Consider the following 18,453-nt stretch of genomic DNA (forward strand, 5'->3'; position numbering starts at 1 on the left):
ATAGAGAGCTTTGTGTTAACCCACGACTTGGCGCCGTACAAGTTTGTATTCTCAAAACAGGTTTTGGTATCAATCGATATCTGCAGAGGCACAGTTGCTGCAGCGGATATTTGCAAACTATTTTTGGCTCTACCATTGCGGGGGAGCAAGATCTGCATTTCTAAATTATTATTAGCTCAAATTCAGACCAGAGACAGTTCTTTTTTTTCCAACTCAGTCTTTAAGGATTTTCACAGAGAAGTGTCAGTGTTGCTTTTAATTTTTTATTTAAAAATATAGATATAGATGTCCTCTTGCACAACGGAAAATGACTGGTTGCACATCATTTTATTAACAAACATAAATGTCATAAATACAGTGGTTCTTTCTTTTAAACAAACGGAGTTTAAGAATGCAGTAAGCGCCGGCTCGACCAAAGAATCCAGTTCAACATGAATAACAGTGTAATTCGAGAGAACTGACACCATTTGAATCACTCCTTCATCTCGGGTAAAAGCGTTAAACAATAGAGTGAGAAAGCAGCACGACATTGTAGTACAGCATGTTTTGTGCTGATGGTTGAAAATATAAATAAATAAACTATAAAGGGGTCTTTGGAGAGGAGACGGGTCTTCATTTACCGATGAGCTCCATCATTCTTCTGTTGTTCTGCGCTTGTTGGGCCAGCTGCTCCGCCCGGGACATCTCCATCATCTCTCGCAGCAGGTGGAAGGTCAGATCCAGGGATATGGGTGGGTCCTCGGACCTCCGTCCTCTCTCCATCGAGTCGTCCCCGCGATCTGCGAAGCCGCTTATGAGCGCTCTAATGTTGCCAACTTTGCCTTGTAAGAGCCGCCGCGTCAGTTGCAGCTGCAGCGCTCTGTTGTAGACGGCAGGAGACTCTTCGGCAAACATTGACGAGGGCGGAAAAGAGTTCGAGTCCCCGTTTCCCAGCCGGATGAAATACTCCTCTCCAAGCCGCTCCAGGATGGGGCCAGACTGCTGCTGCTGCTGCTGCTGGGAGTTCGGGGACTGAGGAGCGGGGATGCGCAGGGCACCGCCAGGGCTCTCAAGAGCTCGACATTCGTAGCGCGGTGAGAAGGCAACAAGCAGAATCACGGTGGTACCAAATAAATTGAGCTTCATTTCAGGATATCGGCAGGAATCTGTCAAGCAAAAACATTGCCCAATTTCAATGACTGACTGGCACATTAGGTCGTTGGCAGCCGCGCGTAAAAGCACTTTTACGCACAACAAAATGTCAAAGACGGTCTGGTTTGAACTCTCTGAAAAACGGGTCACGCGTTTAATATGTAACTTTCAGTACTCCCTAAGGACAAACAGTTGTACACGTTTGGATCTAGAGGATCTAAGCCCGGAATTGAAGCCCTCACAACCGGTTGATTATTTTTGCGCGTATAACAACGTTGATACTGGTCTTCGAAGTGAACTGAAATAGGCTGTACCTTCAGTGTTTGTATGGGTCCAGTGGAGCCGTGTTGGGTTGCCGGTTCGCCCTCCTTCACTCTGAAGTTTCTTGAAGAGAAGATGCTGAGTGGACTTATATAGCCACGCTGACTACAAGCGCAGCGGAGTCTGCGCGCTCCTGCCTATCAGTGAACGCGTCTGCCTGAGAATCACTGAATCAGATGAGTCATATGGGAGCGTGCGCGCGCGCGCGCCCACCCTCTGCTCGATGCAGGCCTACCACAATGGTGATTTAAAAAAAACATACTAAAAAACAAACTATTACATTATAATTACTGTCAGTATAATATATTATATTTTAGGGTCGTACGCTTTAGGAACACGCTGCCGCCGATACTATTGGTGTGAACAATACAAATACTCAAGCAATACCTAGTGCTACTTTGGCTCTGAATAATGTTTTTAATATGATCACCAAAACTGGTCAGACTCACTTGAATCACGGTTTTCTGAATAATATACTATAATGTTCTTCCAAAATATTCGATTCAATAAAACGTTATATCCATTATGATATTCCGGGTGTGTTCCAGTTGCATAAGTTCTGAATCAATGAAATATTGATTGAATGTCTTCTATTTTGTAAAAGGAGTGGCAACTGTCTTTTCCATGTCATATGAGTTTGATCAAAACTTTTGAATGAACTTGGAAAAATAGCAAATATGATACCTACATGCAGTGTAACATCATGTTTCATAGATTCCTACAGATTTCCGTGACCTGACATCACAAATGCTCCATGAGCAGCAAATGATCATAGAATTGATGACTTGCCGCAGTGGATAAACAATGGCACTGACGGACTTCATGAAGCAACTTTTTAACCATGGATAACTACTGTTATGAAAGATGAAGACGTGTGTTTTTGGCTGGGGAGGGACGTATCTTTACCCGCTACAGAGGCTGCTTGGATTTTGAAGGTGGCGCTGTGGTTGTTGGATTGTAGTAGTACGCACAGACTTCCTCCATCAATGTAGAAATCTGTGGACGCTTTAAACAAACAAGAAATGTGAGTTGTTTGGTTTTGTTCACAGGTGTGAATGTGTGAGTGAGAGTGTGTTTATATGTGTGTTGGAATGTCCAGGGTATTCCACGCCTATCACCCGTTGATGCTGAGATTGGCACAGCTCCACCCTCGACCTGTTCTGGAGGACAAAGTGAAATAGAAGATGTTTGTGTGTATGTGAAATGCAGCTCACTGTCTTAATCCAGAAATTCTTAAAAGGATTCTTGAACATTGGGACTTTTTTGGCAGGTGCAGCATATTGGCGTTTAAATGCAATTTTTTTCTAGTTTTTTCAGTTTCAGTTATCAGTTGTCACTCTTTTAATGTAAACGCTTGTTTTCAGCGCGGCGGCAATTTTGCGAAGTTTACTATGAAATAACTTCAAATAATGTACGAAACAATTCAACTATTTGAAACTAAATGCTGTATTTCCGTCGTATTGCACCAAAGTATATCTATATACTTTGAATGTTCATCAGCATCCCGCTCAGGCTGTGAGAGGGGCATCGGCTCCGAGTGATTCATTCGCTTCACACGCGTACGTCACTCCCTCTGCCACTCAGCTCCAAGCGCCAAACCACGCTTCCAAGGCGGGGAGCTGAATCCAATATCAAGTGAAGCGCTAGAATCTTAAACAGTGTGATGAAGCTGGGAGAATACACACCACACTTGTTCACTGTCTATTTTTAACACTTATTTCCAGGGTATTAGCGAAAGCCAATGTGTGAGTGGGAGCCACTTACAGTCAAACAATGTTGGTGCTGTCATTTGCTGAATATGAAAATCAGCTTTAGCTGGACGCAAGGCCTATAGGAAAGTTAGTGCCAGTCCTCCAACTGATTTGAGGAAAAGTGTTAATGTGTTACCAGATTAAGTTTCTCGCCATCTTGTATGTTAGTCTTTTCTGAATGTAATTTGTCGTCTATGTGAATGTATCTTTGTCTTCACTGATGCTGAGCGCTGCTTAAGGGAAGTGTCAGGACCCATCACTGGCAACACATGCTGCCTGACACCAACAGAAAACATCGCTAGATGAGAGCGTGAACGCTGGTGGTCAAACGGTGTCACCTCATTTTTAGATTCTCAAGCAGATCACTAGAGAGAAATCCTCTTCTGCGAGCACTCGCCGGAAGAGGCCAGATGATTGTTTTTGTGATGAGTGCGAGTCAATTTGTCGATTAGGTGAGTGAAGCCATCACAAATAGAGCAGCCACAGATGCTGCTCATTCACGCTCAACTCAACTCTAACAAGGCTTCCCAGGTGTTGTTTGACGGTTATTAAAATGATTTTTTTTAAGCCAGAAACACAAAATTGCAATGATAAAGTCAGGCAAGATAAGTAATTAATGACTCTTCAAACAGTCATGTTTGATGAAGAATACAACTGAAGAGCTTTTGCACCATTCCAGTGCATTATGTGACTTAGAGCTCTTGACTGGCAGGTCATGAATAATGGACTGGATGAAATGCAGATGTGAAAATAAAACAGAATTTTGTTTCGACTTCATAAATGGTGAATATGTATTTCCCAGTTGACTGAAAGTGAATAAATGGAGCTTCCCATCATGATAGCGGCAGGAATCACATATATGGTGAGGCTTCACAACCTTGTTTGGTTTAAATCATTGTAGAAGAGACACAAGTCTTTATTATTAAACTTGTCCAAAGATGAATGTTAGAATTCCGTAAGTGGACATTGTATTACAGTGAATATTGGGAACATGTTCTGCACATCCTGTCCATATAAAAGTGTCATTTTTGAGACTCAGGTCTTGTTTTTCTGCAGTTTTTCTTGTCACGACAATTGTAACAACGCCACTTTCCTATGTTTTTTTCATTCATTTCATGCTTTTTATTCATTCATGCATATGTGCATTCTGAAAATGTATTAAGCATGCATGCATTTCAGTAGGTGTCTACAGCCTGCGATGGACTGGCGTCCTGTCCAGGGTGTCCCTGACTTTCACCCGCAGCACTTGGGATAGATCCGAGCCTCCATTGGACTCGTTCAGGAAAGTTGCTGACGAGAATGAATAAGCAATTTTTGAACATTAAGTACCAATATGCCCCATTTGAATTGCCCTTTAATTGAGCCAATGTCGATCTTCCTGTCTCTGATGCCAACGCAGCTCCTCAGGTGTCACAATGGTTTATGGTGCTGCAATAAAAACTGTTATAAAACACATTTCTGATGGCAACGAAGCTCTGACCTTTCATTCCCAGGAAAATAAAAAAAATAATAATTGGGTCATATTCCGCCATTTAGAAATAAAATCCAGACACTCGAAGCAGTTTATAACTGCGTCTTGATAGTCGTCATCCGAAGACATAACGGTTTAACAGATTGATTCATTATGCAACATGTGAGCTGCACTACTATTTCGTCTTTGTTGCTTCTGCCGAATCCTTGTGCTCCTCATAATCTGTGTGATTAGAGACGGCATGTTTCTAAAGCGCTTCGAATGATTGCCTGTTTAAAAATTCACCATGAGACAGCTGGTGGTTCGCATGCATCCGCGGAGCGAGCATGTAGCCTGCATGGCAGCGTGTTAACCCTTCGTTCCATAACGCAGCCGCGGCGTGGCCCCAGGGGCCGCGCTGTCCGTCTGAATCTGGGGAGCGCATCTCTGAAGGTGCTAGACCAGGGATCCCACAATGCTTGTTCACATCATGAAGAACGCAGGAGTCATCGCTGGATAATGATAACATGGACTTTTGAGCTGCTTGCTAGCGTCATGTTCTCTGGAGAAACAAGGTATGAGGAGTTGTTATTCATATATTCGGAGGTGTTCTTTCCCCAGAGGGTCAGTTTAGTTCGATTAGCTATACAACCTTCCACCGGAGGAGCCACAGCTATGTACATAAAAGTCATAGTGCAGTTTGCTGACGTCATTATGAATGAGCAAACCATATGACCAGCGAGTGACTTCCCCTGCTGCCTTTGTGTCACACGTCCTCGCTCTGCACAGGCTATAGGTTTATGACCTTAATGTTATCACTTATTTAATGTCAAACTGCACCTTCTTCTCTGACGTGGTAGAGGAATGGAGGCCGACTCCAAGCTCAAGTAAAGTACTTGTTATTTCTTGGTTTTCCAAATCAACTTTAAGAAAACAGTCAAATTCTCATCCAACTAAAAATAGATTTTACTGACAGATGCGAGTCCATGGAAGCTACAGTAGCATCAGCTGCGCCATATTGTTGACTTGCCCTGAACACTTTTAGTGTTGCGATTAATAGCTTGAAATTTCCCAAACCTTCAGTTTACGACCGTACCACTGTGAGTCAGGTGTCGCCCTTCACATCACGCAAGCTCATGAAGAAAGGTCAGTAGTATAGTTGCACATTTTAAAAGGGTCAATAACTTCCAGGAGCAGATGTGAACTTGTGTTTCATCAGATGTCACTTCAGGGTTTTTGAAGATCCCATGTGAAACATGGAAGCAATAGACCTCGTGTGGTTGTTAGATGCATTAGAACACATGTGCTACATTGATCAAGTGAAAAGGTCAGATTTACCGAGGTCCCTGTTTGGATGTACTAGTTAGCGTGTGCAATATATGATTTTGAATCACAGGCAGAGGAGGAGCAAGACAGACAGTGGAGACAACAGAAAAACACACTCGGAAAATGAAACATATCCATTACAGTCAGAAGTATTGGGACATGTGAAGAACCTAATAAGAGCGCCACACAGCATTAAGCACTGCTAAGAATCCAGTTTGCTAGAGTTCCACCAGCCATTCCAAAAACTGCAGGGTACGTTGAGATATTGTCTGTTGCGGCCATGTGTGTACTGCTACGCACATTTGCACCTAAATTTGAGACATGCAAAAAAGTCTTCTTTTTTTTTTTTTTTTTTTTTTTTTTTTTTGCTTTAATCGCTCGGTAAACAAACAGATTCGCAATTTCCCCTCCCGGAACATGCAGCACTCTGAGTTACCGCCCCACATTGCAGAGTCACTGCAGTAAACTATCGAAAGCCTATGTAACGTTTGCAGATTTAACTGTGAATCTGCTCCTCAATCTGTAGAATCTGAGCACCTCGAAGAGCCATCATTTCTTTCATTCTCTCAGTCAAACAGTTTAAGGTGAAGCAGAGAAACTCGGAAGCCCTCGGCTTAAGTTACATTTCATCATTTTATGTTCTTAAACATGATTAGAAAAGAGTGGGAGGAAAGCAGGCGAATGGGTTCCAGCTCATTAGCTCTAGGTTGTCAAACATTCGCACCTATTCTCCCTGCGCAGCGTCTGCATGTGTGTAAATTGGTGGGATGAAGTTGAAGCCTGACTGTGTGAGCACCTCCAACTCCAGCTCATCTTCCGTCCCTGCTTTCATTAAGAGACACGTGTGACCCAGTCAGGACTGACTGATAAAGCCCATCACAGGAACCTGAGCTGAAGAGAAAAACCAAAGTTATTCAGTCAAATTCACCGCCCACTTTTGAAATATCACCCTTTTTTCATCAAACCTGCTCAAATCATTTAGATTTTGAGCTTTGAACTGTGATGAGTGACAAATGTGTTTTGACTCGCTGAGACATCGAGGGAGCGGTTCTGTATTGATGTTTGTCCTGGAGCGTCACTGAACTTGGTGTTCTCCATTCACTGCAGCCATGTTCCCCCGTTTCATGTCACCATCAGCGGCGTGGACCATGGGATGCCTCAGTGGATTTCATCTTGTCTTTTCAGATTCTTGTCACTTTGTTTTCGTCTTACAGACACCACGAGTTAACATCGATTTATGTAAGAGCTTTGTGTCCGTGTTTAATTGAGAGTTTAACAAGCTGAAAGGAATACTTCATGCCACGAGAGAGAAATACGGTTGGAAAGCAGACCTCCCTAGGACACAACACGCACTGGATCGCTCTTAAAAAGATCACTCCAAATATATATCATTCCTTCTTATGATCAACAACACAGAGTGTCAGAGGTATTTAGTGCTAAATATATAGTACTTTTAAGTTTCTCCCATGTCTGCAGCCAAAAAGCCAAGTCTGCTGCAGTTCAGTCTGAGGACACCAAGACTGCGTGATATCTGAAACTCATTTTAAGATGAAATTTGACATCAATTATTTCTAAGTTCCTAATGTGTTTTTTCCCTGTAAAATGGAATTGAAGAGGTCAAAATTTCAGCGTCCACATTCGCCCGCTTCCTGCCGCCTTTCGGAATCTTGTGTCCGCTCAGATGATTGCTTTGTTCTCTCGCACCGCTGCAGACACAACGCATGTCCTCCACCACATTAAACCGAGGATTCAGCGGTGACAAATGGGGCTGTTGCCTTATAGAACACGCGTGTGAATGTGGTTTAATGAGAAATAACAATAAATGCGGGGGCAGGGAAGTCAGTGTTGTTCTCGCTCGGCCACGTCGTCTTGGTCAAGAGCTTGCTTCAGTGCTAGAAAATGCAGAAGCTATTCATCTCAACTGAATTGTAATATGCACACGTGTTCATTGACTTGACATTAAAATAGAATTAATAAATTATATTTAGTCAGGTAATAGATGGGGCGTGAGTGATCACATCCCGAAATAGTTGTGCTTAAAATCCATGTCTAATATCATATAGATTTCCAGCAGCAAAATGCAATATTCCAAACAAATGTTTATCTTAATGCTCCAAAAAATGATGAGGAATGGTCTGTACTGGCACCAGCAGGAAACAGAGTCTAAACAGAATAAGTCACCGCTTGAATTCATGTAGGCTAAGGAGTCAAAACACCCACATAGTCACGGTTCACTATCGACTCTTACAAACCTAGTTTGTTACAAACTCGATATCGATACCATTTCATAATACCACATGGATAAATGGGATAAAAAATGACAAATGAGTTAAAAGGCATAGAAACATTTTTATTGATCTGAATAACAAAACCCCACATCAATTAAATAAATACACTGACAAAATTAATGAGAAATGTAAAAAAGATACCATCATATAGCATCAAATGGCATATCCTCTCTCCTAAAGTGGTTGTTTTCCATGGCCTTATTGAAGATGTCACTAATACTTTAGAATTTGTTGATGGTCCCTAACTGATGCCGGGTAGCATTAGCGCTGCCTGTGAGAGTGTGTCCGCGATCAGTGAACCCTAATCGGGGACGCAGAAGAGGACGCTGCTGCCAATACTGGAGCGGAGCTCCGTCCAGTATCCAACTATTTTCACCATTGTGTTTCGCCGAAGCACCAGCGCAGCAGGAGACCTGCATATGTTGACGTGAACCAAGGCAGACGACCGCTTCAGAAAACCTATGAGGACCACTCTATCGACTAAAATAAAGAGGGATCCAGAGAGAGAGAGAAAATCCGTTTAGAAAGATAATAAGTGTAAAACTACTATCGTGAACCAAAGTCCATCACACTCTCCACAACTGTCACACGCTGGTGTCGGCTGTCAAACGCTGCGGAGCTGGAGGGTGCGGCACATGTTTATGAAATTTATTGTGAGATGCGGAATTGTCATTGCGGAGAGTGTGTTAAGTTATCACCCTAGTTGTATCTATTAAAAAAACTATCAAGACAACAAAGAAAGGACAAGAAGAATTTTCTGTGTTCAGCCCCACAATAGTCACAACAGAAAGTCATGGATAAAAAGTGCTTCAAAAACCATCCTGATCTTTATTCACTGCAATTAATTCCATGGAGTGGCTGTAATTTAAAAGCTTCCAGCGCTCAGCATCCATCAAGTCAAATAAAACTAATGTCATGAATCCATCAGCAGAGATCAACTCATTAATCTGGAGCGCTCCAGTGTCAGGAGCCTCATAACACTGGGCTTAACCTTTGTGAGCAGGTGATGGGAAGTGTGGGGATGATTAGAAGAGACTGACGCGGGTACAGCCTGCGAATGTGTGGACAGGCTTTGAGCTAGGAGGGCGCCTGGGCGTCCGGAGGACTGGATGCGCAGCAGGACACCATGAATGTCCCATCATCGGGGACAGTATAAAGCCCGACTGTAGTGTCATCACACTAGCGTCCATGAAAAGAGTGTTTCTGCCTGGAAATTTCACCTGAAATCCGTAGTTTTTCAACCCTTTTGCAGCCGTAGCTTGGCCATATTTTTTTACCGGCCCAGTCTCATGGTTCTCCACATCTCACAAGTTGCCACTCTCGCGACATGGAAGCGTGCTGTGATCGATGAGAGGAGAAAATGCAGACAAGTTCCAAACTTTAAACAATTGTTTACAAAATTAACTCAGAGCTTTTAAAATGCCGTATATTTTGGCACAAACCTCGCCCCTCCTGCTCCTCCTGCTCCTCCGTAGCGTGCAGGGAGCTCCGTGCAGTTCGCTCCATGGCACACAGCGCTTGCCATACGTGAGCAAAATAGTTTAACAGGGATCAAAATTCCTGTGGTTCTATTTATATAATAGAGCGGCAAGCCTTCATATATATATATATATATATATATATATATATATATATATATATATATATATATATATATAAAATAAAAAATGTTTGTTTTTTTGTCAATCAGGGTGAGCTGAGTAAAACAGGAGACCCCTGCACCTGAAAGTGTTAAAGTTAAGTGAGTTCATCTCTGTTAATGTTTCTTATTTGACTAAGATGTTTGTTTTTATAAAAAATATTTTTGTACAAATAGATATTCACAGCTTGTTTTTTTTACAAAACAAGTGGTTATGTAATTGGACTTACTTCATTTGAAGAGTTTTTGCCAGAGCATTTTCCCTCTCTGCCTTCCTGAAGTCCCTGACAAAAGATTTTTACAGTTGCTAACCGGTAAATTCTGCATTCAGGGTCTCCATGAGAGCTGCCAGGTTGTGATGAATCTACCACACTGATGTGTGTGAACACTGTTGTGTCACAACCCTGAGGGCAAGCCTGGTCTTCACTCAGCCGGCAGCTTCTGAAGCGATGGCAGCAGCTCACGCAGTATCATTTCAAGCATTTCAATCTCCTTCTTCTCCTCTAAAGCCCCGACTTTATTCTCTGCCTCCGCAGCTTTGGCTGTGCTCACATATCCCGCTGGTGGAACCTTATTTGTTCCACACAGGGTGAGCCGTGTCGATGGAGACCCCCGCAGTCCTCAGGGTCTATGTCCACTCGCTACAGTTTGCGCCCCTTAATGTCAGTTTTGGCTCTTCCAGGTCCTCCAAGTGAAAATTAAATAACCCCAACAACCAGTGTTTGCTTGCCAACACTGACCTCTGCGCGTAAGCTGCTTACCACGTTCTACCTCACTTCTCCAAATCTCCTCTTTGTTGTGTGATTCACAGTATCTCTAATCTCCCCGAAACTGTATTTGACTACTTCACTCCTCGTGAATCATCGTATTTGTTTTAGACAAATGCAAATGAGGCTTAATAGCTGATGTAATATTTATCCCTTTCTTAACTCCGCACCCCCAATTTAGCGATTCTCCGCATTATCCAAACCCTGCGATGAGCTCGCGCGGAACGGTAATGATGATGGCAGTAAAATGCCAGGCCCGTCTTTGATGCCCTTTCCCGACAAGAGACGGCAATTACACCTGAACATAAACAGCTCACTAAGTGCTTCCCGACGACATCGTGAAGGACTTTATTCTTATCATTCTTCATTCATAATACGCTGCTAATTGTTTCGCCTTCTCTGGGCTCGTGCATTTTTAACGTTCAAGATGTTTCAGCCCGACTCCATATTAAAATTCAGTGTGATGCGGTGTGATATTGGGCCATGTTGACGCCCCACAACCTGTTTAATTACCCATCTCCCCGGTGAACGATGTTTGCAAGCGGAGATTTGTGTTTTCATTGCCATTAGCCCACAGATCCGTGGAAACCCCCCACATAGGCCGAGTCCACTCAACGGACCCTCACGACAGCGTTTACATTAGCCACAGTTGTGTAAACAGTAATTAGTCCAGGGATTAAGGAATCATCCCAATGCCGATATCTGACTCTCCTATTGATCGATAGAAGGTAGTTCTGAGTCCCGCTGCGTCCATTCGTTTCATGCTAACAACAATGTGCACTTGACTCTACTGGAACACTGTAGGCGATGGTCTGCCTGATTGAGTTGAATGATGTCGCTCAGCCGCTGGAAGAATCTTTATAGTTTAGTTGGCAATGAGTCTCAAACAGGTCAGGAGGAACAAAATCTGTTCATAACAAGGTTGCAAATAGCCTTTGGTGACTCACACTGGCGCAGACGGGATGCTTTCTGTGTCCCCTCATCATATAGGAATGAAAAAATGAGTCTGGAATCTGCTCATGCACTGCAACGCTTATTCAACCATGTTTGTCTCGAAGAATATATGAAGGCCCTGCAGACGGCCTCTTCCCTGGCTCCAAGCGAGCGAGCGAGAAAGCGCAAATAACACACAAGTCAGTGTGAAAGTTCACTGGAATGAGAATCGGTGGCAAGTAAGAGACTTCTTTGTGTTTTAAGGAGCAGAGATCTGGTTTATTCATTTATGGAAAACTGAAGGTGACACCAAGTCTAGAACACAACTGGCAGATTACCGACAAATGGTGTCAGAAGTGGGATGTCACATGAGGCCACGCTGAATCCTCTGGATGAGTGTTTTTCAACCTTTTTCAAGCCATCCTTGGTTCATTGAAAAAATCCCAGTGCACACCACCAAAGGAACCTCGGCCTATAGTCCTATAGAAAATCCCTATTCATTTGTGAGAAACTGTAGCTACTGACACCTGCAGATTCAGTGGTGCTGTCTGCACTGTAGACAGGTCAGTGGTGTAACGCTTTTACCTTTTCTGGACACCTTTTCAAAAATAGGTTTGAAAAGATGTCCAGCAGAGAGAAAGTTGTATTTGAACGATGTTGTGTGCCCAGACAGCGATCAGACCCTTCTCTGCCCAGCATCTATCATGTTTGTGTGGAGTCACGCTGTACACGTAGTTTCCGACATCTAGCGCAGAGTCCATTTTGAGTGCTTTAAGGGTCAATAAAAAGCCTCTGATTTCATCGCTTTCATCGCCTCTGATTTAATCTGATTTCAGCCTGTAAAAATCCATATATTAGCCGCGCTATTGTACAAGCCGCAGGGCTCAGACTGCGAGAAAATGGCAGCGCCTTATAGTCTGGATATTATATTATATTATATTATATTATATTATATTATATTATATTATATTATATTATATTATATTATTAATCTGTGTTGTTTGGATCAATTATTTCTGCAATTGTTAATCTCAATTAAGAAATTGGCATTTGGCTAGAAGAACCGACACAAAAATAATAAAAAAAAAAAATGTGTTGTAACCGCTGTTGCAGTCAGTGGGCTGGCACACGGGCGTGAGCTTGTCCAGTTTCAAAGCAAAAATGTATTCGCTGTGCTCCAATACCTTTGCATCAAACTCCAAACGAAGAACAGCTTCTTCAGGAAAGCCAAACTTTTGGGAAGTCAGAAATGAGATCAGAGCGTCAGGACGGCTGCCTCTCAAAATACCTGCCTGACTCCCACAAATGAGGGTTAAACAAAAGGAAGGCAGGGAAATATCAAAGAGCAGACAAAGCGGAGTCATCCTTTGCTCTCAAACAGATTCAACCCTTCTTCAGATGCTGTCACAGCCTGAAACTGTATTTATTGAACAAAAAGACCCTCGTCTTTGAAGGTTGAGGGAGTTGGAAATGTGCTTTGCACGGTGAGATCCCAAACTCCCCGCATAGGTTCATTGATGTCGACATCTTTTCATTTCTGACGGGCGCAGGTTTTGTGCACCTTACGCCAGTTTTTTTTTGCAGAGGCATTAGGCAAAAGTGTTTTCTGAAAGGCAGCTCAAGCCGTGCATCCCACGCTTTGTACACCGAAGGTCACAACCTACACTTACCCTGTGTGACAGAAGTGCTTTTCATATTTTTGACGCTGTAGATTAAGTGGCCCGAAACCCTGTTTTGTTCTCAGTGTCTTTAAAATGCAAATGAGCATTCTGTCAGTCAAATTAGAAGCTATTGAAGAGATTCTATCATACAGCTGCTTCTTTATCGTGATAAAATGAAATAAATAAGGTCGGCGCTTCACGACCCAATGATATTTTAGGATTCGTGTCGGAGGTTTCAGCTCATTCCAAGTTGTTTCACTTGAACTTTGGCGACAGAATCGATGAAGGAGCATATGATTCACCGCTGGTGTTGGTCTCCCGGGACACAGGTGGTGCGTCGGAAGGACAAGCAGGAACGGCTGCATCACAATGTCAGCGGAGGCTGGCGTGAGCTACATTAATCACAGCAATGATCCGACAGGTGGATAGAACAAAGCAGCCTGAGTGACAGGAGTCACTGTAAGGAGCCGCCGGCGGCATGAGAGGACACGACGTAAGTCATAAGTGATTGTTCGCAGCAGCAGCAGCAGGGATGATTAGCATGCCAGCGATACAGTGACAACGGCCGCCAGGATGGAACAAGGTGACTCCTGCCCTTTTGCTAATGAGGCCTGCTCCTCCGGCTCATTCAGCAGCATTGATGGATCCTGGAGGAGTCGGCCTCTTTCAATGTGCAGGAACAAAGTCTCTGGTGCGGCTTGAGCTAAATCACTAGCAAGGTACGAAGTGCACAACGTGCCCGGGTGCCTGCTGTGAAAGGATCAGCCCAGGGCCTCTCAACCTTTTTGATCTCAGGGCCTCCTTTCCCAGAACACATGGGCCCGGGGCCCATACAAGTAACAGAACTGATTCATTACTCTTGATTTCATTTGTGATCAATAACCATATTTAATCTAGTTACACGTAAACAAACCAAAACCCTGTGAAATGACATGAAACCATGTGATCATCGCAAAAAGACATTTATTTGTCATCGAAAAGTCCAACCAGCAGAAGAACCAGGTGCAAGTCATATTCATCAAATTTACTAAAGAGAATAAAATAAAATAAAATAAACTGTTGATGCAAACTGTTTGGAAAAAATAAATAAATGTAATAAAACCATGTCGAAATATAATAAAATAAAAACAGTATAATTTATTTAAACTCCCAAAAAGATATAAGTAAAGTGTATATGAAAGTATTGCCATAAAATGTTGGAATTAATTTTCAAAACTTCAACAGGTGCTTTCATGGACAGTTTTTACTGTAGGGTGCGCCATCACTTTCTTTATCATTTTTTCTTTTGAAGAACTTCTCCATAGTTGGTAACTATCACAGATTTGCAGCTGTCAAGTCAATGCAGTGACACACTACTGCCACCATAAGTGGCTCATGTAATAAAACTGAGCGTCTCACGGCCCTCATGGCCCAGAGGTGTAAAACCAAAAAACTTTCAATGGCCTAATGGCTTGCTGCCCAACCATGGGCCCCGGCCCTGTGGTTAAGAATCACTGCATTAGCCTCCTGATAAATGATCGTAATCACATTTGACAACAGGGAAATGCAGCAAAAACAATGTGGAGCAATTTGGTCTCGCTTCTTCCTAACACTTCTGCTTGACCTGACCTGTTAAAACAATGAGCCTGTGTTTGGTTTTCTTGAGGTTTTTGCCCAGTTTAGGGAGCGTGACCTTGCTGCAGTTGCCATAGAAACTCCAGATGCTGCATATATAAGGCGTTGCTCCTACACTGAGGACCATTGCAACGTTTATTATTTCCAACGATGATGACGATCTAAGTCTAGCTCATCATCATATATTGCAACCCATGGTGAGATGCAGCTTAAAAAAAACAGTCGATCTATCCGAATCACCTCCCTGTTTATGGCCCAATATCACTTCATGAAATTCTCAAATGGATTATTTCACGTCTATTCCACCATGAGCAGCGCGGCCTGTACTCTGAACCACAACGTAATGTAACAATAACCAAGGTTAACATTAACCAGATCCTTAGAAATAGAATAAATCTGGGAAATGTGAATCAATACCAACCTCTTTTCTATCTACACACACATACAGTAGTTGCATGTTTAATCACTATATTTTCTTTCTATTTCTACATTCATACAGTGTATGTACGAAAGACATACATTATTTATGTCTTTCGTATATGCACAACAAATAACACAGCAGTGACACAGGATCATGCTGCAGCGCTGCAGTAAGGATAAAACCAAAAAGTGGACCTTCAGAATCACATACATTGTGTTCCTGTCTGGATCTGTGGTGTTGAGATGAAAATGTTTAATATACAGTATGGATCAGGTGTTGTTATTAAGTGACCTGCAGGATATTCAGTTACGGTGTGTGGTGAGTTCATTTGCCAGCAACAATATACCTTCAAAGCTGCTCCTGGTTCATGTCTGAAAACAATCTCTTGACTCAGTATTGTGTTATGGAGCAACATTGTCTTTCAACTCTCTGGTTCACTGGTTAAGGATCTGAAATAGCGTTTTATTTGCGTCACATTAAATGTCCGGCAGACAATGAACTGTCAGAATAGATTCATCTGTCCTCTTTTAAACTCTCAAAACATTGAATGTTTGACATGTCTCTGAATAGCATTCTCCTTTTCGAAAGGGCCATGTCCGTGAGGGTCTGTCTTTTCTGAGAGGCTGTCTGACTTCTCTTTTCTCTGGCATCTGATGCAAATCAGTCAGTGTCAAGCTAACTTTCAGCACTTAGCTGCTAAAAGCTCTCTTGCCTTGATGGGACCGTGATGAAGACAAAAGTCACTGTTGAATGGCGCTTAAATTGTATCCGACTAAAGGTGTCGGTTCACAGTGTCACTGTAATTGGTTCTCTATTCCCCTAAAATAATCTCCGGCCTCCCAAAACCAACATCCTATGTGCGGCGTCCCCAGAGGAATTAGTGGCTGCCTGCATTCATTAGGCTCACAATCAGCCTAATTATGCGGCGGTGTGCACCTCAGGACTAATTACCAAGGGATCAATAAATGCCCCTCACGTATGGCGCCCGGCGCTGCAGCGCCTCATTACTGAGGTGGAGGCTGCAGCCGCGCTTCAAAGAGGCTCCACCTGAGGCCTGGATGCTAGCTGGACTCCACAGCTTGGTCTGTTGGGGTTTCTCCTGAGTGTGAGTGTGTGTGTCACTGTGCATGTGTGTGTGCACATCTGTAGCAGCTGACAGTCATTTAAGAACGTCCCCCTCACCAGTGACAATCATTTAGACAAGATAGAATTCAAGAATTTCTCATTTACCTTTTGTTGCAGACATGTTTGCTTTGAGTAAAGGGACGCATTGTTCCTACACTTCGCAGTAAATTATTCTGATTATTTCCCATGATGATGATGATCTAAGTCTAGCTCATCATCATACATCGCTACCAATTCTTGGTAATGAAAGCCATTTTTCTGTGGTGTGGGTTCAAAAAAACAATTGATTTCCCTGTTAATGGCTCAACAGCTTCTTCTTATTCTTTCTCCCTTCAGGGGTCGCCACAGTGGATCATCCTCCTCCATCTCACCCTGTCCTCTGCTTCCTCTTCTCTCAAACCTACAAACCTCATGTCCTCTTTCACCACCTCCATAAATCTCCTCTTTGACCTTCCTCTCCACCTTCTGCCTGGCAGCTCCAACCTCAACATCTTCCTACCAATGTACTGGCTCTCTCTCCTCTGTACATGCCCAAACCATCTCCATCGAGCCTCTCTGACTTTGTCTCCTAAACACCTGAGCACATGTGCTGTCCCTCTGATCCTATCCATCCTGCTCACTCCCAGAGAGAAGCTCAGCATCTTCATCTCTGCTACCTCCAGCTCTGCCTCCTGTCTTTTCCTCAGTGCTGCTGTTTCCAAACCATACAACACTGCTGGCCTCATCACCATTCTGGACACGTCCCCTTTCATCCTTGCCGACACCGTTTTGTCACACCTGACACTTTTCTCTAATGATTCCATCCTGCCTGCATCCGCTTCTTCGCCTCTTTCTCACACTCTCCCTTGCCCTGGACAGCTGAGCCTCAGTACTTCAAATCCCCATCTTCTTTATCTCTACATCCTGTAACTTCACCTGTCCATTTAGGTCCCTCTCATTCACACACATGTATTCCGTCTTACTGCGGGTAACCTTAATTCCTTTCCTTTCTAAGGCAAACCTCCACCTCTCTAGCTTATCTTCCACTTGCTCCCTGCTCTCACCACAGATTACAATGTCATCTGCAAACATCATCGTCCAAGGGGCTTCTTGTCTAACCTCATCTGTCAACCTTGGTGCAGTCCCACCTCTACCTTGAACTCCTGTGTTACACCTGCAGCACACCTCACCACTGCCTCACACCTGGTATACATGTCCTGCACCACTCCAACATACTTCCAATAACACAACTCTTCTCTTGGCACTCTGTCGTATGCATTCTCCAGGTCCACAATGACACAATGAAGATGATGAGCTGGTGAATGAATCACAAATCAAATTTAATCAAGTCCTTGTAATTAGAATCAATTTGGGAAATGTGAATCAATACCAACCTCTTTTCTATTTCTACACACATAGTTGCGTACTTAATCACTATATTTTCTTCATATTTTCTTGTTCGCAGTTTCTCTGTCTGGCTTCCCAAAACCTGCGTCCCCAGAGGAATTAGTGGCTGCAGAAGAAGAAGAAGAAGATACATCTTCACCTTAGACTTAATCTTGTCAAACTCTGAAAGGAAAATGCAGACAGAGGTATGCTGATGTATTGTGATACTTATCATAATTTAATTCGTCACTACTTGAACACGCTTGTGTGTCCCAGTCGTATGAAGGCATCAGAAGCAAACACCCTCATTTTTCCTTCAGCTCCTGGAAATAGACAAGATCTCAGAAGCATTCAAGCCTGGGTTGCAGAATAAATGCTAGTTTAGTTAACCACCATGGCATTCGAAAGGCATAACATAATTTACACTTGTTACTTAATTGTAGGATTATTTAATCTAATCTTATCTCGGATTAGATTAGAGAATCCTATCTAATCTTTTCTTCAAAGATTTCTAAAGCACTTCTTAAAACACACTTTCACTGCTTGGCTTTTACACAGCCACACAGCTGACCTCATTAGTAATTTTGTCTGCACAGTTGTTTTAGTCTTCATGGTTCTGCTGCTTTCCATGTCTTAATATTATAATATGTACTGGTAGTGT

The 18,453-nt window shown here is 43.0% G+C and overlaps 1 protein-coding gene across 1 annotated transcript; it reads right to left on the reverse strand.

The window, feature by feature from the left end:
- Positions 1–312: 312 nt before the first annotated feature.
- On the reverse strand, positions 313–1,594 carry LOC128755839 (corticoliberin-like). Its single transcript, XM_053859891.1, has 2 exons — positions 1,446–1,594; positions 313–1,145 (listed from the first exon to the last, which is right to left on the reverse strand). Exon 2 carries the CDS (start codon positions 1,123–1,125, stop codon positions 613–615), a length of 513 nt encoding a protein of 170 aa, XP_053715866.1. The 5' UTR covers positions 1,126–1,145; positions 1,446–1,594; the 3' UTR covers positions 313–612.
- Between the last annotated feature and the right edge of the window lie 16,859 nt (positions 1,595–18,453).

The sequence above is a fragment of the Synchiropus splendidus genome, chromosome 3 (genome assembly GCF_027744825.2).
Source record: "Synchiropus splendidus isolate RoL2022-P1 chromosome 3, RoL_Sspl_1.0, whole genome shotgun sequence".
Taxonomy (NCBI): Eukaryota; Metazoa; Chordata; class Actinopteri; order Syngnathiformes; family Callionymidae; genus Synchiropus; species Synchiropus splendidus.

Excerpts from the sequence above, each read along its gene's own strand:
- LOC128755839 (XM_053859891.1), bottom strand. The coding sequence starts at position 1,125 with ATGAAGCTCAATTTATTTGGTACCACCGTGATTCTGCTTGTTGCCTTC.